Source organism: Zootoca vivipara, chromosome Z2, assembly GCF_965207765.1.
Source record: "Zootoca vivipara chromosome Z2, rZooViv2.hap1.1, whole genome shotgun sequence".
Lineage (NCBI taxonomy): Eukaryota > Metazoa > Chordata > Lepidosauria > Squamata > Lacertidae > Zootoca > Zootoca vivipara.
Window position 1 is genome coordinate 836,038 of NC_142585.1, and position 27,279 is coordinate 863,316.

General features: G+C 51.6%; 1 protein-coding gene across 8 annotated transcripts in view; it reads right to left on the reverse strand.

Annotated features, from left to right (window-relative positions):
• The window catches only part of ZMYM3 (zinc finger MYM-type containing 3), a 49,387-nt gene that overhangs the window by 11,151 nt on the left and 10,957 nt on the right, over window positions 1–27,279 (reverse strand). Inside the window, exons 1-19 of one of the 8 annotated variants that reach the window (XM_088665109.1) lie at window positions 22,630–22,901; window positions 15,439–16,320; window positions 14,089–14,132; window positions 13,578–13,650; window positions 12,400–12,691; window positions 11,992–12,169; window positions 10,568–10,780; window positions 9,939–10,089; window positions 9,004–9,119; window positions 7,439–7,525; window positions 6,977–7,127; window positions 6,328–6,500; window positions 6,040–6,205; window positions 4,478–4,542; window positions 4,009–4,180; window positions 3,568–3,683; window positions 3,289–3,463; window positions 2,643–2,789; window positions 1,742–1,845 (exon numbers count right to left, since the gene is read on the reverse strand). In XM_088665109.1, the coding sequence (XP_088521235.1) occupies window positions 1,742–1,845; window positions 2,643–2,789; window positions 3,289–3,463; window positions 3,568–3,683; window positions 4,009–4,180; window positions 4,478–4,542; window positions 6,040–6,205; window positions 6,328–6,500; window positions 6,977–7,127; window positions 7,439–7,525; window positions 9,004–9,119; window positions 9,939–10,089; window positions 10,568–10,780; window positions 11,992–12,169; window positions 12,400–12,691; window positions 13,578–13,650; window positions 14,089–14,132; window positions 15,439–16,309 (3,294 nt within the window). In that variant the 5' untranslated portion in view covers window positions 16,310–16,320; window positions 22,630–22,901. Of the gene's footprint in view, window positions 1–1,741; window positions 1,846–2,642; window positions 2,790–3,288; window positions 3,464–3,567; window positions 3,684–4,008; window positions 4,181–4,477; window positions 4,543–6,039; window positions 6,206–6,327; window positions 6,501–6,976; window positions 7,128–7,438; window positions 7,526–9,003; window positions 9,120–9,938; window positions 10,090–10,567; window positions 10,781–11,991; window positions 12,170–12,399; window positions 12,692–13,577; window positions 13,651–14,088; window positions 14,133–15,438; window positions 16,321–21,128; window positions 21,273–21,450; window positions 21,771–22,081; window positions 22,338–22,629; window positions 22,902–27,279 lie in introns of those variants that run through there. The other 7 variants (XM_088665106.1, XM_088665104.1, XM_088665105.1 and 4 more) reach the window with 7 other exon arrangements.

Consider the following 27,279-nt stretch of genomic DNA (forward strand, 5'->3'; position numbering starts at 1 on the left):
GCTTTGGGCTTGGGCTTTGGAGGTGGAAGGGCCATTTGGCGGTCGGCCTACTGAGTTTTCCCTGTCCCAACCCACCTTCACTGCTTTGGCTGACTCAGGGTCCTCCCTGCCCCCCCCCCCATGGCTATGTGTTTCCCCCTGCCTGTGTTGTGCCCCCCCCCCAATTGTGAAAGGCCCTATTTGGTTTGTTTTTCCCTGCTTGGCAATGCTGCGGCCTATTGAAAAAGCTGGGTCTTGTTGCTGCAAAAGGACTGTTTTCAGTTGGTTGCTGTGGAATTTTGTGATGTCATCTGGCAGCGCAGCTGCTGGAGTCTTCAGCGCTTCTGGTGGTGACGTCTAATTTGGGCACCATTTTTTGTGTTTAATCATTATTTTAGGTGTGAAAGGTGTGGGGTTTTTTGGGGGGGATTATGCCAGGTCCCTCCCTGATGGGCATGGAATGTTGTGGCCAAATTTGTTGCATTATGGTTCAGCGGTTACGGGCTGTGACCTCCGCACGCACAATGCCTACATTTATATATAGATAGATAGATAGATAGATAGATAGATAGATAGATAGATAGATAGATAGATAGATGCATCTCCGGGTTATTTGTGGAGCACAGGAATTCGTTCATTCCCCCCCCCCAAAAAATAGTCCGCCCCCCCCCAGTCTGAGTGACAGTGGACTGGGCCATGGCTGAAAAAGGTTGCTGACCCCTGTAAATCATCCAGTTTTGCCTCACACAAGTCCCTCACTAGATAATATGGGGTAAATTGTAGAAATTTGTGAAATTGGTGTACTGTGAGGTGGTATTTAATTGAGGGCTGGCCCAACGGAGCCAGGGTGAGAAAGTGCTGCTGAGCCACCACAGAGGCACCTCTCTTTGGGGTGGGGTGGGGGAGCTCAGAGATCAGGAGCTGGCAGCCCAGAGGACTCCCTAGGAGAGGGGAGAAGAGAAGAGGCTGTGAGGGCATGCTCCACCAGGGAGGGTGTTTAAAAAGCGGTGAGGAGCTGCTGGCTCTGCAGGCAAGGGGTAGCATAACTGGGCTCCTGAACCCCACAGGGGTGCCACAGAAAGAATGTAATTGGTCAAGGGAACCATGGATCCAAAAGGGTTGGAAATATCTGCATTAGTGAAAGCTTTTCTGCAGTGGGCCCCTCACACCAGCTCCCTCCCTCCCCCTGGTGCCCATCCCATTCCTTTTCGATTAGAAAACCTTTGGGGAGAATGCATTTGTGAACAATTGACTCATACATGGTGCCCTCCAGCTGTTGGAGTGCAGCTCCCATTGCCCCCTTGACTGTAGCCCAAGCTGTTTGGGATGCTGGGAGTTGTAGTCATAGTCATCTGGAAGGCACCATGCTGGCTATCCTAACTTTAACAGAACACAGGGAGTTGCCTTATCCTGAATCAGACTGTTGGGCCCAGCAAGCTCAGCATTGTCTGAATGGCAGTGACCCTCCAGGGTATCAAGTCAGGGCCTTTTCCAAAGTCCTACCCGGAGATGCCACCGGGGGACTGAAACCAGGACTCTGCATACAGAGTGCATGACTCTCCACTGAGCTGCAGCCCTTCCTCCAAATGGTGATGCTATGCCCATTCCCACATCAAGTTAATCCCTCCTAATGGTTCCATTCTGCTGAAGGAAGGGCTGGCTGCTCTGAGCCCACTCACAGGGCCACTCAACCCCAAATGCAATCGATCAGCCAACATTAGATGGAATGAGGTGAGCGGGTGGCCCTGAGGGGCAGACTCACCTTCCGCATGCCCCGAGGCAAGTCTTGGTCAGCAGAGACGTCATCTGGGCCCACAAGGCCACAGTCAAAGAGGAAATCCACACTGGGGTTAATGTCCAAGGGGTCTAGGTAGGGAATGAAGCAGTATGGGAGTGGATCAGTTATGGCGCTCCCCTGCCCCACAAGCAGATACACACAATAACCTTCCAGGACCTAGCCTGCAGAGAACAAACCCCACTCCTTGCAGAGGGAGAGAGAGCCAATGATCAACCGAGAGGTGCTGCATCCTCACAAAGTTCAGGTGAGGACACACATTAGTTTCTTTCCAGTGGGCTTCCTAGGGCTCCTTCAGGAGCCCCTGGATAGGTGTGGGGAATCTGCAGCCTTCCACTTGTTGCTGGCTTTTAAGTTTTAAGGTTTTTAAGAAGTTTTATGGCCATCTGTCATGGATGCTTGGGGTCCCTTCCAACTGTACAATTCTATGCATCTACAATGCTCATCATCCCCAGCAAGCGTGGCCAATGACCAAAATGCCCTTTGAAAACAAGGAGAAGGGGCAGGGTGGAGCTTCCCAGAAAGGGATATTGGGAAATGAAAGTGGAACCACCACTCAGAAGACCCCGTACCTGTTACCCAGCCACTCTTCCCAGCTGAGGAGGCAGAGATGAAACTGAGGGCCCTTGCAATCTATTACATAACTGCATAGGCGAGATAGCCAGTGTTGGTCATGCTCAGTTCAGCGACACCTGGAGTGCCAAAGGTTCCCCATGCCTGCCCTAGGGGCACCCAGGAAGGATCTGAGACAAGCACGACACAAGCAATCCTCCTTGCCGCCAGAGCACAGAGGAGAGACCGGTCCTGCATCCCCACCACCACCTGCACCAGCAAATGCATAACATCTCAAGTTTGCCTTTGCACTTACTTTTGGGGAAGTCAGCCTCCAAGTCCTGGCCCGGCTCATCCAGGACATTTGCCATCTTGACTGCCATGGCGAGCACATCGTCTCTTGCTGGCCCAAAGAGGTCGCAGTCCTCCAGGAGGCCTTCTGCACTCTGGTTACTCACTAGATCTGTGAATACAGAAAGCGGATCAGGAATGTATGTCAAAGAAGTCCCTGCTTCAAACCTCTGCCTTGAACTCATTGAAGGTGGCCTAGGCAAACCATTGCTTCTCTCGCTCCCAGCCCTGGGTATGTTAACTGCAACATTGCAGTACCGGCTGGTGCAATGAGCAGAGACAGAGGAGGAGCCCAAGCCGTTGGGTCCATCTGGCTCAGGACCATAGCTGTCAAGTTCTCCCTTTTGTTAAGGGAAATTCCCTTATGCTGAATAGGCTTCCTCCCGAGAAAAGGGAAAACTTGACAGCTATGCTCAGGACTGCCTTTTCTGACTGGCAGCAGCTCTCCAGGGTTTCAGGAAAGGGCCATTCCCAACCCTCCCTGTAGATGCCAGCAGGGGCTGAACCTGGGACCTTCTACATGCAAGGTGGATGATCCGTCACTGAGCTAGGGACCCTTCTAGTAGCAGCAGGTGCTGCTGCTCCCAAAGAAATGCAATCATGAAACCTACCACAAAGGTCCGAAGAAGCTTTGTCTAGCTCCTCTGCTTCTGCGATCATCTCGGCCATGGCCAGGATATCGGCTTCCAGAGGGTTGGAAGGGATCTTCACCTTCAGCTCCTCTATGGTCTCCACAATCTTCTCCGTGCTCTCCAGTGTGGTGGGCAGGAACATTGGCACAGGCACCTATGAGCAGCAGGGAAGGCGGGTTAAGGCGAACGTGGTGGTGGTGGGGACACAGGAAAGCTTGAATGAGCCAGTGTGGGGGAGACGCAGGGAACCGCACTTACCGGGACAGGCATGGAGAAAGGCACAGGTACTTTCTGGCAGTACATGTTCATAGGCACAGGCACGAAAATGGGCACAGGAATGGGCAGCACAACCACCTGGGGCTTCCAATCAGCTTCTGTTGGGAAGGATAAGCACGCACCGTCAGGAGAGCCTCCTTGCCTGGCTTCCACAGCCCTCCGGGACAGGAATGCCACTTGCTCCCAAAGGCCCAAAGGTGTTGGATCAGGTCCTCCAATCCCAAGATGCACAGCAAATACACTGCTCATGGGTTGCAAACCGAATCGGCTGTCAATCTGTGGCAGGGCCAAGTTTAAGGTTGCAGTGCTAACATCTATGGGCCCTGCACACAGTCCAGGACCAAGTCACTTGAGAGAACGCCTGACCCCTCATCTCCCCAGCAGGTTGCTATGTTGGCCCAGGCCTCTCTTGTGCCCTTTCACCTGTCTGACAGCCCTTGGACTTCATTTCTATCTTGCATGAGACTCCTCGGTTCTGCATGAGAGGCTTGCACATGGCGGCTTTGTTCTTCCGTGGGGTGATTGGCTGAGATGACGGCTGGGAAGCAGCAGCAGAGGCGGCGACTGCCGGAGCAGAGCTGTTCTTCGCAGGTACCTGGGCAAATCCATACATGCGTCAGAAGCCACTCCAGAGGGCATTCTGCTGTACACCTCGCATCTTGACAGGGCCACTCACGGGCCCCCACTCCTTGCAAGCTGCCGGGCTATGTTAGCAATGCAGGGCATGCGGAAGGGACAGAGACCAACCTGCTGCCTGGGGGTCAAATGCTGCCCTCCTCCCTCACCTTAGCCTCCAAGCCCCACATTGCCAACTACATGCGTACTGGTGTGGGCCCCTCCCTCCATGGAGCAGCCCAGCAAACAGTGGGAAATCCCTGCTCAGGCCACTCACCGTGCTGGCCTCTGCTTTCTGCGAGGTGGTGGTAGAGGAGGGTGGCTTTGGCTCGGGGGTCTGACCTGGAAAGAAAAAAAGGGCTTGGGGAGTGAGCTGCTTTCCCCCCTGCCGGCACCTGCCCAGATCTGGCAGGCAGGCAGTCCTGTGGGCCACCTTTCGCTTGGTGCCAAAGGGATAAAGGGGAGCTTTCCTCATTATCTCCCATTCCTCCGGGTTGTGTCTGGCAAGTATTCATCACTGGAGAGTTAAGGCCCGGCCCATCTTCCAGCAGAGAAGCCACAGAAAGACCTAGGCAGGGAAGGGTTTATCAGGGCTCAAGTAGTACGTTTGTGGCAAGGCGCCCAGGTCTTAGCAGATATGTGGAATATCACCCAAGTGTCGGCATGGGGTAGGGAGGAACTAAATGAGCCCCCTCCCCCTCCCCTGCAAGAGCCGTCCACTGAAGCTCAGGCAAATCCATTAACAAGCCAAGCAGGGGAGTGATGTGGCTTATTCCCAAGGAAGGGTGCAAGTCAGGGCAGTGCAGTCAGGACATAAAACCCTGCTGTCTGTGCGCTGCCGAGCTGCTGCCTTTGCCTGCCTCTAAGGGAGACCCACCTTTACTCGCTGGACTCTCTGCAAGTCAGCACCCACATGAAAGTTCTGCTATTCTGCGCGAGTGCAAAAGCCCCCCACACAGAAGTTGGTATTCACTGTGGATGCAGCATCCAAGAACCCCACCTTTCCTTAAAAACAGAAACAAAACACGTTCCTAGCCCTCATGGCTAATGAGTTGAGATAAACATGCGTAATCTATTGGACACAACAGTCACAGCAGCCCGCTCTCAACAGCTGTAAAATAAAAATGAAAACAAACGAAAGGTTGGTTCTTTTCAACAGGGCATCTGCCGCCCCGATGTCGTCTGAGGATCACTGCCTAGGAGATTCGTAAGAGGATGGTGGGTGGACCAGTAGGAAGGAGGGAAGAGCAGAAATCCAAAGGACAGAAATCGATGCTGAGAGCATGACAGAGAGAGAGAGAGAGAGGGAGAGAGGGAGGGAGGAAGAAGACTGGAATGGGAGAGGAGGCGGAGTCCTTGGGCTTCCTTGTCTTCCCAGCATCAGACCTGGGTACCCAGCAGCAGAACTTTTGGCAACACCATGGCCTCCAGCACCTGCCTTGGACACTTCTCCTGCTATGGGGGATCTTCCCTTCCTGCTCATATTTCTGGGTCTCCCATCCCACAACTGACCTGGCCCAACACTGGCTTAGCTTTTGGACTCTGGGGAGCGGCATGGGCAAGCCACACGCCAAGCCAGGCCCCGCCCCTACACCCGGAACTGTCCGCTGGAGAAGGGGAGCCACCCACGGAAACAGCCTGGGAGCTACAGGCAGCGCCGGCTTCTCGTGGCTGGCCCTGTGTGTCATAGAACCAGAGAGGTTAGCGATGGAGGGGGAAGGGGTGCTCCCCGCCAGGTCCCATCCCACCCCCACCACCTGGGGCCAGTGCAGAATCGTTCCCTAGCGCTCAAGCCAGACCCCTGAAGCTCTCAGCTAGCCAAAGCGCCCAGCGACTCACTGTTCAGCAGGCTCTCAGGCCCTTTCTGGGTGTCCAGGTTGGGCTGGTTCTGTTGGTTATAAAACCTCAGAAGACACTGCTGGTTGCAGAAGTGTTTGATTTGCCCCCGCCAATGGATGGTTTCCAGCAGCTTGCCCTGACGCTTGCAGGCGTGGCACCGAGCCGCCTGAAAAACAAACAACACGACAAAGCTGCGGAGGGGGCCACCTGGGCACCAGGGCTCCGCTCCGGCCCCTTGCGGGCCAAGCGGCAGGTGGGCACTGAGGCCAGCGGAGCACCTGCACTGACCTTGTAGTACCAGAGCAGGTATTTGCTTTTGCAGTCGTCGCTGCAGAAGTCCCAGGTGCTGCCCTCCAGCTGCTCGGTGACGGCTCGCTGGCACGTCTGGGAGCAGTAAGTGCAGGTGATGCAGCACAGGCCCAGGTTCTTGGTGAAATCCTGTTTATAAAGAAGCACACACCCTGCGGAGAAACGAGACGGGTGAAACCTTCCCAGAGCAGGGAGAGAAAGAGTGAGCAACGTGTGGGCACACCAATGCCAGCAGGAAGCCTAGAGCGAAGGCTTGGAGGAACAAGCGAAGCACAGGAAGGCAGAGACAGAGAGAGAGAGAAAGATTCCTGAGAGCAAAACGTGTCCTGCACTGGCCCCCGGGGGTCGGGAATTGACAACAGGGGTGGGTGGTGGGGACTCACCAATCGCTCACCTCTCTGGTTCTAAGAAGAGTTTGCTCCGAGTGGAATCTCTCACACGCATGCAAGGACCCAGGAGGCATGGCAGGGCCAGCTGGTCGCCAGCACTGCAGGAAGGGCCCCTCCAAGAAGGGGCACCTTCCCCCCGCCCTGCCTTCAGCCCCTGGATGACTCTCTGCCACACACAAGGCCCCCTTCTTCCTCCTCTCCAGCACAGGGCCCTGCTCCCCCCGTAGCTGCCCAGGTACCTTCGCTGCAAAAGTTCTTCTCCACCCCAGAGAAGCGGATCTTCTCGTGCAGCAGCTTCTCCTGCTTGCAGTGCTCACACTGGGACACCACCCCATGCAGGCGCTTGAAGTCCTCGCAGCAGTCTCGGCAGCAGAACTGGTAGACCTTGTCCTGCCAGAGAGAAGGAGGAGGAGGCCACACTCGGCCACTGGGCAACACAGCAACGCCAGCAGCGAGGCAGGATCTCGCGGAGCAGGACTGGACACCCACCACTTTTGAAGGGCAGGCTCCAGATTCCCACCCACCCACCCCCTGCACGCACACATACATACAAAGCAAAAATCAGCAGCGACTCCCAGGCCAACCGCAGACTGTCTTTCTGTAGTAGTGGCTGTAAGGCCGCATGTCCTGCTCATCTCCACAACTCCCTCCCTGGCAATCCCTCTGCCTCTGCTGTTTTATTGTTTTGCAGGCCCCCTCACCTGCCAATCCAGGATCTCAGGCTTCCCAGTGAAGAGGCTGTGGCAGGAATGGCAAGTCAAGTGGATTCCACCTTCTGGGCTGGTGCGCTGCATTTTGAGGGAAGGGGAAAGATTCAGAAGGGGTGGGTGGGGGGACACAGGATCAACCTCTGCCCACTCTGGCTGGCCTGCAGCTGCCTGTGCCCAGGCTCACGACTACTCAGCAGAAGCACCTACCCAGCCACCACCTGCACACTGCCAAGCCCCACACTCACAACCGCATCCCTGCCTGCCACTCCCCCGCCACCGCCAGCACCCACCACGCTCCTGGCCCTCTCTCTGCATTGCCCCCCCCCAGCTCACACCCACCCTCTCACCACATACCCCAAGCAGCCTCACCCGCCCATGACCCCAACCCACTGAGTGTGAAACACAAGTCCCCCAACACAGAGGGCTGACTGAACCCCTTCCACAAAGAGGGGGGCAGTAACCAGTAGGCACCCCATATAGGTTCTTCCCAGGGGACGTCCAGCTACTGCATCTGCTCCTGGGAGGGAACAGGGATTGCCCATTTGACAGTGGCAGTACAAGACCAACACTCTGCGAGTAGAATAAATTATGCAAATCACACAAGTGTTAAAAATTTGACTATTTATTGGATAGCAGACACAAACTCTCTTCTGCGTCAGCAGAAGTAGAAACAGTTTTATTCGAGACAATGACCCCCACAATAGATTTGACATCATATATAGAGATATATCAATAAGCTAAGTAGATGTGTGCAAGCTTTACACGCCCTCCTCCCTCCCCCGCCCACCTCCACCAACATGCCCTGCCCCATCCTCTGGCCATTGGCAGGGCTTCTGTGATGTCAGAGCGTTGTGCTGGTGGACATTCTAAGTTCTGATACAGTGCTGATATACAGGGCAGCTGCTGAGAGGGGAGGTTGATCTGGGAGGAGAAGGGTGGTGGTGGGTGGTTTGGAATCTCTCACACAAGCTTTAAGACAGGAGGAGCTGTGTGCAGACTGGGCAGCAAAGGAGAGTTGGAGCTTGGAAGGCAAGGCAGTTGCGGGCTGGAGGTCCAGGAAGGAAGATGGCAAATCTTCACACACATATACAGGACCCAAGAACGAGGGATGCAGAATGGGCTCCTTTTTACTAAGCGGTGCCAAAAGGGCGAGAAGATGAATTTTACATCACAGGCCGTGGATGTCTTTACTTTTACAATTTAGGGCGGGGTTAAAAAAATGCACGGAATCCTGGCAAGGAGCATACAACTGTGAAGAGCAATGTGACCCCTCCTCTCCTTCCGGCCAACAGAAGCCCACTCCCCCACCCCCATATCTTCCCTTGGCAGACATGCCTTTTGCCTTCCAACACTCTTCTTGGCAAACAACAAGAGCTAGATGCTTCCCCCCCCCTTTTTTTTAAAATAAATATGAAAACATAGAGAAAGAGAGAGAGAGAGAGAGAGAGAGAGACTTTCAGGAGTCTGATGGATGCACCAGATCTCAGCCATGCAGAAAACCCACGTTCCTGGGTTTGGTCCCGTCACTGTGACGGCGGCAGAGCCTCCTTATGTACCTGGAATTTGGTCCAGCAGCTGGGGCTGCAGAACTGGTACACCACCTGCTCATTCTTGTTGTAGTAGCAGGGCTCAGACAGGCTCTTCCGACAGAAGCTGCAAGGCCGAGGGGGTCCTGGGGGAAAGAGGAGAGGCAGAGGATGGTGAGAGAAGCTGCCTTGTTGGTTAGAGCATGGTACTGATAATGCCAAGGTTGAAGGTTCGATCCCCGTATGGGACAGCTACATATTTCTGCATTGCAGGGGGTTGTACTAAAAAAATCCTCAAGGTCCCTTCCAACTCTACAGTTCTATGATGTAACATTAAACAGAGAAAATGAGAAGAAATGCTCTCCTCTTCCTTCTCCAAACTACTCTTACCCCAGGCAGGGCAATCAATATCTAGCATGGAGAGACCTGACCTCTCTCCCTCTCTCACATGTAGCACAGTCCACCCCTATGGGAGTCAGGGGTCTCATCTTGGCCTGGGATTTTGCAGCAAGTCAGGTGGACCAAACTCATTGTCTTAAAGCACAGATCCAGCTGCCTCCCATTCCCCACGTGCAAAGGTTAGCAAACGTCACCCTTGTGGCCAACCACCACCCTTCTGAGACTCGCCAAGTGCTAGTAAACCTCCTGGTGCTATCAGAGAGCTGGGACAGAAGTCAAGGAGCCCAACAATAGGTGAAGCCAGAGCCAACGGCAGGCAGAGCCAATTCTAGATTTGTCCTCATCCTCTTGCCTTGCTAAGTTATAAAATGGCAACACTGAGATGGAGGAGGAGGAAGAGGAGTAAGCTGATTGGTGGTGCCACCTCCTAGGCTGCTTGTTAAGAAGCCAGGACAGGTGAGGGCAAGCTGAGGTTGGTGGGGCAGTGCCCCATTTGCCCTAATGGACCAGTATCCCTTGGTTAAGCAGAATCCAAGGAGCTCTTTTCCCCACCCTTCTGCTTTTACCTGTCAGGCCAGCCTGCTTGACTTTGTAGGAGGTGGAACAGCAGACGGAGCAGAAAAGGCCCATCTTGCCATTCCGGTCTTTGTGGGACAGCATGTCGAAGTTCTTGCAGAGTGTCTTGCACCACATGCACGGATAAACCCGGGTGTTCTTCTGCAGAAACAGTGCAGGGACAGCTGCCACACAGGCTCTTTCACTGCAGGGCACCCTTTACGTCTCACTCCCCCCTGGATTTTAATGGGCATTGTACTCATGTGTGTGTGTGTGTGTGTGTGTGTGTGTGTGTGTGTGTGTGTGTGTTGTCTTTCTCTCTGACACACATCTTTCTCCCTCACAAGCATCTCCTTCCCCATCAAACATCTCTCTTTCTCTTTCTTTCTCTCTCTCTCTCTCTCTCTCTCTCTCTCTCTCTCTCTCTCTCACACACACACACACACACACACACACTCTCAGAGACTCAGTCACCCAAGCCAAACTATCCTTACAACCTTTCCCACAATAACTGTTTTTTACACAATCTCACATTGGGGAGGGGAGACAGGGCAAGGTCCATCACATGACCTGGCTCAAAGAGAGGTTCACTTGAGGGTCTGGATCCAAGCTCTGGGACATCCCCTCCACCCATTCTCACCTTTTTGTAGCTGTTGAGGCAGGTGGTGTTGCAGAAGCGCTTCTGCTGCCCCTCGTGGAAGAGGTACTCCAGTGGCAGGCCCTTGTTGTACAGGTAGAGGCCACAGTTGTCACAGCAGTTGGTTTTCAGACCCTTGGTGGCGCGGAACTTGGTGAAGCAGGCGTCGCTGCAGATGCGGTGCACCACATTCCCATTGCTGACCTCGTGCTGAATCTGCAGGCAAAGCAGGACTGTGGGTCACCAGGGCTGGCACCAGCTTCCATCCCCCGAGAGCAGCAATGCTCTACAGCCCCTAGATAATGGCTGGAGGTGGCTGGGCCCAGGTGCAAGGGAATAGCAGAAGGTTTTGTGGGCAGGGGAGGCTGTACCTAGCAGCCAACCTTATAATATCCTGTATTTACATTCCACCCTTTGCACCAGGAACTGAAGCATCTCGGAAGACACGCTGCTGAATTTTAGTTCCCTGTTCTCGGTGAGCTTGTCAGTCGGGACCAATCTCTAGTCTAGATCCACACCCTATACTAGGATATTGTTTGTTTTGCTACTTGAGAAATCTCTATTTAGAGAAATCACTTTTTTTCCCTGGTTCGCAACATCCCATATAATCTACTCCATTCCCCCTTCCTTAAATGCTCCCTTTCCCCCCTGACATTGTGCTTCAGGAACAAAGTGAAGCAGGTTGTAAGTGCTCGTGCAATCCATCACTCAATGGATCTGTCAAAGTCTCCAAGGGCCCGCCTGCCCCATGGCTACCTTTCTGGAATCTGCCCAGTATCCCCACTGCCTTTTCCCACACATCCACATACAGATATGAACAGGTCCTTATAGAGGTCCACACCACCTACTGGGACTCAGGACTCTCAAGGCAGCAGCCTTTCCCAGTCCCGCTACCTGAAATGTAATCTTATCAACAGGATTGGATCTGGGATTTTCTGCATGCGAAACAAGTAGTCCTCTGTGGCCTGTGCCTGAAGAACATCCAAAGAGCCAGGATGCTGGACCAGGCCAAAGGCCCCTCCAGTCCAGCATCCTGTTCTTACAGTGGCCCAACCAGAAGCCTCTCCTGGGAAGCCTACAAGCAGAACATGAGAGCAACAGCAGCACTCTCCCCACCTGTCACTTCCAGCTACTGGTCTTCAGAGGTATAATGCATCTGACAGCAGAGGTACAGAATAAACATTGTGACTAGTAGCACATGAATTTGTCTAGCACTCTTTTTCAAGTCCAAGCTGCTGGTCATCACTGCCACTTATGAAAGTTAATTCCATAGCTTAACCATGTGCCCAGCAAAGATCTACCCCCTTTTGTCTGTCCCTTGCACTCAACTGGCCTCTTGCTTGCCTGGCAGCTTTCAACTACTCACGGGGATTCCCATCTCTCCCCCCCCCCCCGGCAATACTTCCTCAGACAGCCAAGGCGCTCACCTCTCCAGCCTTGTAGCACACACTGCAACGGACAGTGTCTGAGGCCTCCGCTGACTGTGGTGTCGGTCTTTGCTGCTGGGCTTCGTACAACGAGAGGCACACAGAAGAGCAGAACTCGTGGAAAGAGCTGCCTGAGCCAATCTGAGCCACCACGGAGTCCTTGGCATTCCAGATCTCCCTAAGGGGCAGGAAGACACAGGTCAGACTAGGGCCTGGAGGCCACACCCTAGACTATCTCAGTAAGTGTGGGCATGGGGACCCAAGAGCAACGAAAGTGGTAAGGAAGTAGCAAGAGGGCAAAGTGTACTTGCAGAGTTGCGGCCTGCCAAAGCAGAAGGGGCAGATTGGGAAAAGGGCTCCTGGCTACAGCAAGAGGGAGGGTTGGTTGGTTGGTTTTGGGGCACCCACTTTTTGCAGAAGGTGCAGCTCTTTTTGCTGAGAGGCCTCTTGGAGAAGGTAGTGAGGCAGGAGCTGGAGCAGAAGAGCTGGGGCAGCCCCTTGCGCTGGTAGGCCGTTTGGCCCTTCTGCAGTGGGGTCCGGCAGTTGGCGCAAGACATCTTGGTGACGGTGGAACGGGCAGCTCGCTGGGCTGCCTGGTTGCGCAGGGACAGGCGTGTGGTGCGCCGGGTGCGGTGGGGAACGAAGTCCTCATCGTTGGGGTCATCCACCATGGCATCCGAATCCTCATCTGAGACGGGAACTGTGGGGCACAAGAGAGAACAAGGGGTTGTTGGCTGTCGCTGGCCACTGCTGCACAGGAGGGGTCTAGAAACTGGGGGGAAAGAGCGGGAGAAGGGCAGATCCTGCCTGCACAGTTTCCACATAAACAAAACAGACATCAAGGATTGCCGACTCCCACCCTGGAGCAGGATCCTCTTTTACTGTGCAACTAGATCCTTTACTAAACCTTGCCTCCAAATCCTACAGAAGGCAGATTCCACCCTTTCTTTAGACATATTTGACTACATTTGCTTTGTTTTGCTCTCCCATTTCACTGAAGAACTCTCGGTATTGCACATACTTCTTCCCCAACCCATTATTTAACCCACACAACTGCCCTGCAAGGTGGGCGATCCCAAGAGGAAGTCAACGGCCCACTGAGCTGCAGGGCTGAGCAGGATTTGAACCCAGGCATCTCCCCTCCAAACCTTTCTCTACCCACCACGCCAAAATGGCCTACTCTTCTGGGAGAAGGGCCACACCTCTGTAGCAGTGCTCACTTTGAATGCAGAAAGTTCCAGTACGCCTAGTTTTAAAATATTCCAGGCAAGCAAGTGTTGATAAAGACCCTCTTCTGTCTGAACCCTGGAGAGCTGCTGCCCATTGCGGTAGATAACAACAGGTTAGACCAGGCACCCCCAAACTTCGGCCCTCCAGATGTTTGGGGCTACAATTCCCATCATCCCTGACCACTGGTCCTGTTAGCTAGGGATCATGGGAGTTGTAGGCCAAAACATCTGGAGGGCCGCAGTTTGGGGGTGCCTGGGTTAGATGGAGAAAGGGTCTAACCTGGCATAACACAGCTTCTTATAATATGTAAAGCATATGTAAAGCATGGTCCTCTTACAGTCAAGGAGGTAACTTACTGCTCTCAGAGGAGTTCACTGTTTCAGGCCGAGACACTTCTGCCCTCCTGGCACGCTCGCTTCTCTTCTGCTCCTGGAACAAACCAAGGAACCATGTAAACAGACAATGGCTAGCAGCCCAGGGAAACCCCCGCCTCTGAAATTGTTTACTGAACACCTAAGAATGGCAGGTATGGTTGAGAGTAATCCCTGCCCACTGGTCCACAGTCTAAACCAACATCCTGCAACCTGCTGCCATACAGATGTTGTTGACCAGCTCCAGAACATCACATTCCGAAACAACTGGAAGGCACCAGGTTGGGGGACATTGGTTTAGTGATGCAAAGGAGGAGGGAGGGAGGAAATGTGCAGTGCAAGAAACTTCAAGCCTGAAATGAACAGAACATGTCAATAATTTCCCCCACGCCGAAAAAACAAAAAACTAGGGGATTGAGAAAAGTGTTCAGAAGGTCTTAGTGGAAAGACAAACACTCAATCGGGTGGCGGCTGCTTCAGCTGCCTCCTCCCTTACCTTCACAACTGGCTTCTCGCTCCCTTTTGCACCAGGGTCTTCCCCTGCAAGAGAAACACAAGAGAGACCTCAAAGCTGTCTGTGAGGCTGCCAGTCTAGGTGGCTTTAGAAGAGGACTGGACAAATTCAGGGAGAACAGTGGTGCAGCAGTAAAAAGCTAAGCAGGGTCCAGTATGGTTTCAAATTGGATGGGGGAAACTGCGTGTTGAGACTAGAAGTTGGACTGGACAACCCTTGAGATCCCTTCCAACTCTACCATTCTATGATTCTATTATCAATTAGTACTAGCCGTTATGGCTAGGTTCTACGTCTATTGTCAGAGACATTATGCTTCTGAATGCCAGTTTCTGGGACTCACAGGTGGGTAGAGCTCTTGTGCTCATGGCTACCTTGCAGGCTTCCCATTAGAACATCTGGTCGGCCACTCTGGGATCAGGATGCTGGACTAGATGGGACATTGGCCTGATCTTCTTATGGTCTTACACTCTAACGAGGGTTAGGGATGAAACAAACTAATGCCAAAAACATCACTGAGTTAAGATGCTGCTTGAAAGCTATCAATCAACCATCTATGGGTGTGTGTGGCTGGTGAGAGGAAGAGAGAGTAGAAACACCTTTACAACTGGCGCAACATTCAGACAGCTGACCAAGCTCTCTAGCTCTGTCTGGGGAAGAAGCTGGGGAAGAAACGAAAGGAGCCAGTGTGATGTAGTGGTCTGAGTGTTGGACTAGGACTTGAGAGACCAGGGTTCAAATCCCCCACTCAGCAATGAAGCACGCTGGGTGACCTTGGAATCGGTCACAGTCTCTCAGCCTAAACTACTATGCAAGTTGCTGTGAGGATAAAATAGAGGGCAACAATGGAGAAAAGGTTGGCTATAAATGTGAATTGTAACAGTATAATCTTGCAAGGAACAGGAGAATGGGCAGACATCTAATTTGTTGAAAATGATAAATAATAACGTAACATAACATAACTCTAATTTGTTGCTTGCCGCACAAAGTCAGAGCAAGGCCTATTTACAAAAGATGCAAAAGAATAAATAAAGGTACTAAATGAACATAAATTATTTCATTAACTTAGATATGCAAAGATTTATATACAGCAACAACCAAAGAATCAACATTATAGATAGGTGATTTTATTTACTCTTTTGCATCTCCTGATTGGCCAGGGATCATATTCTCTAGGTTTAGCTAGTTATAAACAGAAACAAGTTGCAACAGCTTTTTACCCAAGAGAAGAGGAGTGGAAGCAGCTCGGCACCCCTCCCCACGCTTGGTCAGAGCAGAAGCACAAGTGCGGCTGGGGCAATGCTCTAGGGAGAGCCCTCCTTCCTGCGTACCCACCTGGAAGTTGGAGCGCTTGTTCAGCCTCTTGTGCTTTGGGCTCAGCAGGGTCCTTCTGGCTGACACTGCTGTCTTTCTCAGCCTCAGTCAGACCCTCTTTCATAGGCTCAGGAGCTGGATCTGGAATACTGTTGAGAACAGGCTCCTTCCCCTCCTCTGTAGATGTCGCCACTTCCTCCTTCTGCACTGGAGTGCTTTTCTTTGGGGCTTTCAATCGGGCTTTCTTAACCGGCCGTGGAATTTTCGGTGAGTTCTCAGAATATTCTGTTGGTTCTTGCGAGGAAGAAGTGATGCTCATCTCCACGTCAGGCGACTTCACCACATGGCTGTCGGCAAGGGAGGCTGCACTCTCCTCTACATCATCCTTTGTGCTTTTGAAGTCTACTTTTGATGCTGATGCTTCTCCTTCTTTCCATTCTTCTGGCGCAAGGGCTTCGGTTCCTGGCACAGGGGGATCCCTAGGTCCATCCTCTGGATCTGCAGAACCTCGTGTCTTGTACAGGTTGTCCAGGTCCTCAGACTTATCCAGGTCCACCAGGTTGTCATTGTTGCTCAAGCTACCGAGAAGACTGGGCTTCTCCATAACATCCAGAGCACCAGACTTGCTGAGGGTCAGACTGTTGGATTTGCTCAGATCAGACAATCCGGCTGTTTTCACCAAGCCCGGGTCCAGGTCTGCATCCGAAGTTGCTTGCTTAGGTGCTTCCCACTCCATCTCTTGGGGCTGCTGAGCTGAAGCCTGTGGGATGGAGGCTGTTTGGGATGCTAGCAGATCCTCTCCATACTCCATGTCTGCAGGAAGGTCTCCAATCAGAGGCTTATCAGGCAGGGACAGTGGCCCCAAGGAGCCAGGAAATTCACTCGACTCCATTCAGAAAAAGGCTTAAAACAAGGAGGCAGAAAGGGGAGAGAACAGAATGTTAGCACGTTTAAGCACATATGGGAATACAGTGGTACCTCTACTTACGAATTTAATGCGTTCCGAACGCACATTCGTAAGTAGAAAAAAATTGTATGTCGAATCCCATAGGAATGCATTGGGAGAAAAAATTCGTAAGTCAAAGCAACCCTATCTAAAAATTCATAAGTAGAAAAAACCGCACCCCAGATGGCGAACGGAGCTCCATTTGTAAGTAGAAACATTTGTAAGTAGAGTTATTCGTAAGTAGAGGTACCACTGTATAAGAGATGTAACTCTTCTGACCAGCTAACCGTGCGAGGCCTTGGAGATCAGCTGCCAGCGACAAGGAGCCAAACTGAATCAGACCCCAAAACTAGCTCAGAAGGGTGCCTCCCTTCGTGAACATTTCTAACTTCAAATTCAACTGATTCGTTAATGGCAAATTCTGGAAATCCATTGGAAGTGGTCCAGAAGACAGAAGATCTTTTAAGCATTGTGAGAAGTAGACACATAATCCTTAAAACACCACACACACAAACTTGGGCCTTTTCACACTCAGGGGAGCAATTCTGAAGTAATCGGGGTTCAGAAAATTTATGTTTGCACAGAAGTTATTGGCTGGAGGAGATCTTAAAAAATTAAGAAGGAATCAGGTGCTGAGATGGAGTAATTTGAAATTGTGTTCCTGCCCTTACCCCACACCAACTGTGAAGTCTCAATGAAGTGTCATGTTTTTCCACCAGCGCCTGTCACTTGCTACGTTTAATAAAAAGATCAACAGACAATACACATTCCAAGTACGCAAGGGGCTCTCAGAATTCTACACAGCTAAGCCAGGCAGAGAGGGGCACTTGCAAAAGCTGTTCCTCCCAGATCGAATTCTTCTTAAGCTCTACAGCAACCCACACCTGAGAAAGCCTTTTTTCACAGAAATCTGGATTTGGTTTTTGGTGATCTGGAACACTGGACTTCTAATGAGTGGGTTAAAAAAGCAGCAGCAGCTATCCAATTAAGCATTTTGATTGCTTGTTTCTAAATCCTGTTACTACCATACCTCTGAGGCACAGGAGAGGCAAGGCTACAAATCCGAATATGTAAATCTGAAAAAGGCAAGGTAGCCGCAGCCTCATGGAAGACTTCAGAGCTGATGGTGAACCAATCAGCACCTGTGTTAGTGGAACGCAAGAAAAAATAAAAAAGCCGAAATGCTTCTTTGGACAATTAAGAAGGCAAACATCTGCATGAAATCAGAAGCTCCTACCTCTCCTATCACCTTTCAGTTAACCCTGGTTTCCTTTGAACAGCCCTGTGGGTACATCAGCGATGAGCTAGAACAGGGGCAGACAATGTGGGGCCCTCCAGGTGTTGTTGGATTCCAACTCCCTTCAGCCCCAGCCAGCATGACCAGTGGTCAGGGATGATGGAGCAGCTGTCCAAAAACATGTTGTGGCTTGCAGGTATGCAAGTTCTTTCCTGAGGGGACACCTGCTGGCTTCATAAAGGACACTGAAAGCAACATGTTGGCAGTGACTATAATGAAGACCAACCTGCCATGGGTAGTTCCCCTATCTGTAAAACGGGTGCATTTTCCTTACAGAGGTTGCCTGGGTTATCAATATATTAAATGTACTGAATCTGCAGCAGAACATATGAGCTTTCTCCAAGTGAAGATCTCTGTTTTGAGCAATTACAACACCATCTATTCCTTAGTCTGGGAACAGGTGGCCTATCTGAACCCGGGAAGGCTCTGAAGTCCGACCTAGACAAACAACTTCCTGTGGATCTGCCTCCTGCTCCATCAGTATACAACTCAAGTGGCCCCACTTAGCAATTCTCTGGGCTTGCTCACGGAGGCCCACCCTGGAAACCCGGCCACAAGGAGAGAGCAAAGCCACTTCTGAGACAACAAGGCAACAGCATGTGCCAGGTGATGTTGAGGACACACAGGTTTGCAGAGCGTCTATTTCCAGGAACAGTCTGTGAAACACAAGGATGCTCCCTATGTGTTGATATAGGAAAAAAGCAAATCTCCCTTTTAGAAGGAAAGTAAAGAGGCTGGGAATGGTGAGAGATTGTACCAAAAGAATTCCCTCTCTCTCTTTCTCTCAGTTAGGGGCCTCTCACACAAGGAGCACTAAGTGAATTGCAAGAATGGCTAATACACAGACACAAAAGGGACCCAAAGGTCACCTAGTCAGATATTCTGAAACTCCGCATTCAGTGGTCTCAAGTCTTTTTGAACCTCCTAGGAACAAGATTCCATCCTTTGAGAAAATGTATGTCTCTTAATAACTGCTCTACACAGAGGTATGCACACCATTACACACACATACCCCTCACTATTTGCTCTACCCCCGGTAAGGGAGGGACCCACCACATTCTTCTAATCCACTCTATGGGCTTATAACACAAGTCACTTACTACTTCTCCCCATGGGGAAATGCTTATTTCTGCATACATCACAGGCAAAACCTCCTCTCCCTCTATCTGCAACTCCTTTGGAACCTTTCCACGCCACAGTTTAATTCTCCAAATCAAGTAGAACAGCGAACACTACAAAAGTCCCATCCCAACATTGGAGCAGAGAATGGGTGTTAGTGTACAGTTCTTGCCTTTTGTTAGCTTTGAACCCACATCAGAATGCAGGGTGCAGAGGTTCCTGGGTCCAATCCAATCAACAGTCCAATTTAACATCCAGTCATTGGGAATCTGAATGCTGACATCAAGCCAGGTGCTGCCAATCATTTAGTTGGAGGGGCAGTGGGGAGGAGAAAAGACCAAACACAATAACCAAGCCACACATTCTACAGGCTTCCTATTTGGCTGGTGAACCTACACACAGAGCCAGGATTTAAAAACCCAGTGGGTTGGAAGCTGCAGAGAATCTGCATCAGAACAAGACCCCTGGGTTTTAGGGAAGCAACTCATCTTTTTAATGTTTAGATTGCATCCTGCTCATAAGAACTCAAAATACAGTAACTGCTCTCCCTCAGACAGGCATCTCAGAGAAGTTCAAAGCAGCAGGATTTCAGTGGTACGATAAAAACCTGAGCTACCAAAGCTGAAGCCATTTGCTCTTTTATCTTCAACAATTTCATGTTGGATTCCTTCCTTGGTTACTCAAAACCTAAACATGTTGTCTACTGAAGAAAGCTCTTCCCAAGGACAAGGGCTGTGGCGCATACACCTCCCACAAGCCTTGATCACTCCTCAGCACAATCCAGCGTTTGCCGTTAGACAAAACAAAAACTAGTCTAGTTCAAGCCATCACTTCCCCTTCCTCTGCAAATATCTACATGCGATTAGATCCTCCAAGCTCAAACCAAATCTGCCTTTCTGCATCTCTTCCTCCACAAGTACAACTTAGTCATGCTTGCCTTGTCCCAGCTCAGACCTCCAAGATTCCCCCCCCCAAAAAAAACCTTCTAAGCCAGGCATCCCCAAACTGCGGCCCTCCAGATGTTTTGGGCTACAACTCCCATGATCCCTAGCTAACAGGACCAGTGGTCGAGGAAGATGGGAATTGTAGTCCAAAACATCTGGAGGGCCGAAGTTTGGGGATGCCTGTTCTAAGCCATTCTCTCTCCTTCAGACTTTGTGCAGCTCAGTCCAATTACTGCCTCTGTTTTCTACAAGTGCCTACAGGATCCATTCTCCTAGTACAGTCCAATGCCCAAACCTGTGATCTGTGGTCCTTTCCATGTGCCTTGGTTTAAGCCAATCAGATACTATAGCTTGAACTGGTCCCAGTTCAGGGGTTTTGCTCCTTCCCTTCACAGCAAAGACATGAATGGCTATTCCCTAGTGTACATCCCAAGGGAAACCACTATCATGTCCTCTTTGAGTATCAGGTGAGATCTGACCAGGATTTCCCCAATTTGAGCAACAGGCTAAGATAGGTGGCCTACAATTGAGGTTGCCAACATGACTCCTCAGATATTTTTGGACTACTGTACAAGTTTCTTCATCCTTGACCACTGGATATGCTGTCAGGGGCTCACAGAAGTTGTAGACAACAACATTTGGAGGGCCACAGATTCCCCATTGTTGACTTAGATAGGAAAATGGCTACCCTGCGGCCTACAAAACTACCACAAAGTCTACAATTCTCTGAACTCAGCTTGCAGTCCATCCCTGCTATCTGTAGAACTCTCCTTGCAAGAGGAGTACCTGCAGGATCCCTCATGATTATCAGTATTATTTATTAAATTTGTGTACTGCTCTTCATCCAAAGAGCACATAGCTTTTCACAACATAAAATACAAAATGACAACACAAAATGCACAATAAAGTAAACCAATACCCCTTCCAACAAACATATTTTAAAAGTCATAGATTGTTTAATTAACTAAAGGCCTGGGAGAAGAGGAACGCTTTTGCCTGGCGCCTAAAGATAGGTAAGGAAGGTGCCAGGCGAGTTTTCCTTGGGGAGCATTCCATAAACAGGGAGCCACCACACAAAAGGCACGTTCTCGTGTAACCTCCAAATTCTGCAACAGCTGAAGTTTCCAACTTCAGAGGCAGCCTAACAAGCATAACACTGTTGCATTTCCCTGCACACCCTAGCAGCATGCCAAGCACATCTCGGCCTGCTGCTGCAACTTATGGCCTTACTACCCACAAGTAAACTCCTCTCCTCGAGCAAGTGCCCGCAGAATCCCTCCCTTTTGGTGCATCCCAGACCTGCCTTGTTGCACAGATCTTAGGCTACCCTCCCACCCCTGGTGACACTTGGCCAGGACTGCCACCAGCTTTGACCACAACCTCCTCCCCTTTGCCAAGCAAGTACCTGCAGGATCCCGACCTCTCCACCGCAGGCCTGGCCAAACCCAGACCCGCCTCCTTCTAGAGCCCTCTTCCCTCGCTTTCCCTTCCCCGACAAGGGCTCCAAGTGGGACTTGGCCTGGCTCCTTCCCCTGACCAGCAAGTACCTGCAGCATCCCATACCCGTGACGCGGACCAATCGCTACAGGCCCCGCCCACCAGTGCGGGTTCGGACCCCCCTAACCAAGCCAGGCCCCGCCCCTTGTCACGAGGTCTCGCGGCGCCACCCCTCCCCCCAGCCCACGATGGCCGCCCCCTCCCCCACGCCGCGCCCGGCGCCCCCTCACCTGCCGCAGCTTCCCCGACCCGAGCTTCGTCGCCGCCGGCGGCCTCCCCGAGTTCTTCTTCCCGTCTCTGCCCGCCAGCCCTGCCTTTAACTCGGAGCCCGCCCAAGGTTCGGGTGGCTGCTGCGGCCCCTTTAAATGGAGGCGCCGCTCGGAGTCCTCAGCGCGCCGCAGCCCGAGTGAGGGGGGAGCAGTCCGGGGAGGCCTGCGATTAGCCGCGGCGCGAGCCAGGGCGGCGCCCCGATTGGCCGCCGGCGCTCGGGCCCCGCGCCCCGATTGGCCGCGCAGGGCTCCGGGCTCGCGAGACCGGCCCGGCGGCGCGCAAAACCCGGCCCGGAGTTGCACAGCTACCCGGAGCGGGGGGGGCGAGGTGGAAAACGCGGAACGGCAGAAACGCGGAATGGCGCCGGGGATTGGTGCGGATTGGGGGGGCGGGGGAAGGTACGGGAAGGGGTCCCTCCGGCCTCCCCCAACTCGAGCAACGACAACAAGCACAACGGTTACCTCCGAAATCCAAGGAGGGGTCGCGAGGAAAGAAATCGCCCCCTCCCCAAGCACCGCCACCCCACCCCAGCAGACACACGCATATGAAAGTGGGGCTGCCCCTGTTGAATCTCCTCTTCCTTCTTCCTACCCGCCGCATAAAACACCTCCTGGGTCCTCCGGCGCCCCCTCACCTCTTCTCCCGCAGGTTGCGCGGCTCCCCGCTCGCCACCAGCAGCCCCGCCGCAGCGTCTCCCGGGGAGGCGAGTGACGGAGCGAGCGAGCGCGCGTCCAGGGTGGGGCAGGCACGGGCACCGCCTCCGGGACGGACGAAGGGAGGGACGGGTGCTGGGGAGCCGGCGCCAGAGGACCCCTCCACCTTTTACCCTCCCGCCCGCCTTAGGGAAGGGCCCGCCCCCTTGCAACGCCCCCCATCCGGACCGTATCCGTGAGCGCCCTCCGCTGGAGGTTCCTCTTATTTCCCCTCCTGGGGGTGGTCCCTGCCCCATGGTGGAACACTGCGGAGCCAGACGCCCACCCAAAGGCATGGTCCAGGATCCCCAAGTTCACAATATTTCTCCCCTGCATAAATGCCCCCTCTAACAACCCCAGGTGTGTTGGGGGGGCACACCTAGCAAGACCAGGTCCCCCTTTCCCCGGAACAAAAAGACAGGAGCCCCAACTCCGCGTTATCCTTACCTCCTCCCCAAGGGTGCCCCACGCACATTCGGTCCGTGCCCCTTCGAAACATGCTCTGCTTTGCGTATATTTTTGACACCCACTTCCTCCCACCCCACGGTCCTGAGAAATCCGGCCCCGCTTCACATGCCAGGATAGAGACTTGCAAAAGCAGACACACACAAAACCCCACACCCCATTTCACTCTCGGCCACAAAAGCCTCTCCCTCACCCCCAAAAGTCTCATCTCAATCCCATACCACCTGCATCTGGGATTTGTCTCTTATATCAATAGTATCCTGCCACCCACGACTTCCCCCCCCCACTCCTTGAGACACGATGTTTTCCAGAAAATTGAGACATATTAATTCATTTATTGATGCATATTTTGTGCCCCACCTTTTACCCCAAGGAGCTCTAGGCAGTATATGCTGTTCTCCTGCTTCCCCATTTTGTCCTCACAACAACCTTGTGAGGTAGATACCCTGAGAGGGCATGACTGGCCGGGCGGGTGGCTAAGAGAGGAACATGGGTCTCCCTGCTCCTAGTCCCAATGCTCTAACCGTTACACCACAGCGCCCAGACTCTGATTGTTAAGATAGGTTGTGCATTTCTAGCCCAAACCAAACAAAGGTGGTGGAGTTGAATGATTAGGTGCAGGCAATGCAGCTAGTGGGGGCAAGAGCCAATTTTACTGCCTGTGAAAATGCCCCTAGTCATGTTTTCAGTTAACACCCCTTATGTTCTGAATTCCATTGCTCAACAAAGTCCTATAGCTGCAAGGGGGCACTCTTGTGCATTATTCACATCAGTTAAGTGGGAAAAGGACACGGCTGCTTCTCTGCCTTATTCATTTTACACTGTAGTTCTCCCTTGTGGTGAGGTGTGCGGTCTTAATGCCGTGGTAACTAACTCACTTGGTCAGATCAGCTGAATATCCAGCCCTGACTGGTGTTGCCTGCTTTAGAGCACTGGCCTGCTAGGAGAGTGTGTTCCCCCACCATAGCTGTCAAGTTCTCCCTTTTTTAAGGGAAATTCCCTTATGCCAAATAGGATTCCTCGTGAGAAAAGGGAAAACTTGACAGCTATGGCCCCCTCCCACACCGGGCAATTGCTAGGTATGGTAGGTGCAGGCACCTTCCTACCACCAGCCATGCACCTACCCAGCAGGAGAGGAGTGAAGTGAACAATTAGGAAGGCTGCATACACACCACACATTTAAAGCACCTTTGCTCCCCACCCCCGCCCCCCCCAAAAGCAATCCTGGGACCTGCAGGCAACCGTGCAAAGAGCTACAAAGCCCAGCACCCTTGACAAACTACAGTTCCCAAGATTCTTTGGGAGAAGCCGCACACTTTAAATGTATGGTGTGCATGCAGCTGAAGCTATCTAAGGCTGTCTCACTGACAGTATACCGTGGGACTTCTGGCTAGGAACTCTGACCCCCACCCCCAAGCCCAGCCCCATCACTTCCCAGAGCAGGCACAACCTGTCAGGACAGTAGGAAAGAAAGGAAGCGACACACAGCCCGCTGACCCTATACACAGGAATCTCTCTCTCTCTTTTAAAAAGGAGACTCGATTGAGGTGCTTTTCCTTGGGGAAGAACGGTAAAAGTGATGGATGCTCCCTGACATTCCTCATCAGTTTCTATTTGGCTGTGGTCATATAGAAGAAGCATGCAGCCATTTTCATGCTTGTCTAATACCTACAAGCATTACCGCTAGCTTTCCAGCCTGCAGTTATATCCACTGTCTATGTTTTAATAATTTCACGTAAAAGCAATTGGTAACTTGTACGTGTATAAGCACTGGTTGTTCGTTTTGTATTTTTCCCCTCTCATTTAAGTAAGTAAGCAAGCAAGTACTGGTAAGCAAGTAAGAAGTAAGTAAGTAAATTTTTATTTATACCCCGCACTCCCCGGCCAAGACTGGGCTCAGGGTGGCTAACATCAAATATCAAATACATTAAAACACAATCAAACAATTGATTAAAATATAGCCTAAACAATTGAATCAGGAAAAAATTAAATGACTGCCCACAAATTACAAACAAAGGAGTCAGTAACCTCAAGTATTCATCAGGGCCAGCTATCCATGTTGGTTAGCAGAGTCTGTAACCCGAAGTGTTTGTAACCCGAGGTACCACTATAATGTATATTTCCAAGATGGAGAAAATTGCATTGCCTTGCTGTCTTCCTAATCTTCCCAATAGATGCTTTTTTTCTTTCAGTTACCTTACTTTAAGATCCAGCTAAACTTTCTACAGCCATTGATCTATTTAGCTCAGTATTGTCTAAACTGACTGGCAGGGATGTTTCCCATCTTACTGAGATGCCAAGGATTAAATATAGGACCTTCTGCATGCAAAGCAGATGTTCTGCCACTGAGCTGTGGCTCATGCTATGCTTCTGATCATTTCTGGTGACCTCACAATGCTTTCTACCTTCTTTACAGAAAGAAATGGGTGAGTCCATCCTGGAAATTTAATCTGCGATTAAACCGTTATTTTATTTTATTATTAAACTTATATATCTCACTTTTCCTCAAGGTGGCATATACACTTCTCCCCCAGGCCATTTTACCTTCACAACAACCCTGTGAGGTAGGTTAGGCTGAGAGATACTGACAAGGTCATCCAGTGGGTTTCGTGGCTGAGTGGGGATTTGAACCCTGGCCTCCCAGGTCCTAGTCCCGCATTCTAATTACTGCACCACACCGCTGCATATTTGCATTGGCACCAACTAGATCAGGGGTCAGCAAACTTTTTCAGCAGGGGGCTGGTCCACTGTCCCTCAGACCTTGTGGGGGGCCAAACTATATTGGGGGGACGGGGACAAATTCCTATGCCCCCAGATAACCCAGAGATGTATTTTAAATAAAAGGACACATTCTACTCATGTAAAAATACGCTGATTCCCGGACGGTCTGTGGGCCAGATTTAGAAGGCGATTGGGCCAGATCCAGCTCCCAGGCCTGAACTAGATGAAAGCATCTGTAGCACAGCAAAAGTCTTCAATCCTATACACACTATGATTAAGCTCCCTTGGACTTGCTTCTGGGTGAAAACAGCACAGACTTTGCCAACCTGCTTCCCTCCAGAGGTTTTGGACCAGTTATCGTCCAAAGCATCTGGAGGGCACCATGTTAGGAGAGACACTTGCAATACATTGGGCAAAAGATTCCTGCATTCCAGGGGGTTGGCCTGGATGAGCCCTGTGGTCTCTCCCAACTACCATTCTGTGATTCTATGCCACTATTATCTCAGCAGTTCATTTGTAATACAGGGTTGTTTGTAAGGCCTTCTGAGGCAAGGTATGCAACCATCTTACTTGTACCATAGACCTGTGCTGCTCAGGAGTTTGGCTTTCGCTTTGACAAATTTCTTTCAGTCACTGCTACTTCAGTTGTTTTCAACCTGTGCTGCTTACTCGACATATGTGGCAAAAGCCAGATATGCTTCCTTCTGCAACAGCTTGCTTGACTGTTAAGTCTTCTCCCGCAATTCACAATTGTATGTCAATGATGGGTGTCTTAAGAGGCACCCTCAGTTTATGGGGGGTGGGGGTGGAGCCCAAACATGAGGAGGTCCCACAAGGCCTCGCCAGCACCCCATATGCATAGAAATTGGATGCAATCACCTTTTGCAGCTGATAAATAATGTGCATCGGTTGCTCAGCAGATGTAAGTAACCAAAAGGATTTATTGCAAGTTCAGAGTTCAAAACCCATCTCTCTGCAGCTTGCTATCTGCCCCATTTGTTTTACAGCTCTTGGTGAGTAAAGGCTGCCTGCTGCTCTGTCCTGTTCTCATGAGAATTGGGTACCTTAAAGAGAGCACCCTGCAGGGGCCCTGCTGGACATCCCTCTATGGCTCTTTGGGCAGACTGACTGGCATTCATACATCCTTTAACAGGACCAGTCTAAGGTAATGTGTGGAAGTCCTGCCCTCCAAGTTGGCTACACCCATTTCCAAGCTATCTCATGCACACAAGCCAGATGGGATTTGCCTTGCCGCTGAAAGGACTTGGCAGCCGCTCCAGAGGATGTTACGATGCTGTAGACGACAGAATTGATTCAAATGTGGCACGCCAGAGGGTTCAAGGTGTCTCTGCAGAGCTAGGAAGACTCCTTTTCCTGGTGCAGCAAGGACCACATGGCCAAGGGCCAACTCTTGCTTGCAGCAGAATCCTGCCTCTGTTTAGACAGCAGCAGCGGCATCAGCAGCAGCCAAACCAAGGGTGCACACAACACAAATCACTTGCACGTGCACATCATTTTTCATCAGCAGGAGCTTCACCTCCACACACACCCCTCCAGAAGTGTGCCTCTTGCTCTCTGCTGCAGCTTTCACAATTCTGGGTGCAGGATACACGAGAGAGGCATGCTACCTATCCTCGAGAGGCTGCAGCGGGGAGGAGAGAGGAGACATGCCACAATGTCTCCTCTCCCCACAATGAAAGCTCCACAATGGCTGTCTCTACCCCCACCTCCCATGCATTCCTCAACACCCCTCCCCTCTGCTTCCAGGTTTTCTCCTTGCTGGGGCCTCTCCTGCCTCCTGTTGCGATGGCCTCCAGGCGTGCATTTCCTGCTGCTGCTTTCTCCAGAGAGGTTTGTTTTCAACCGCCAGCCTCCAACACACACAGGAAAGGGAGGAGGCTCCTGGTTGCA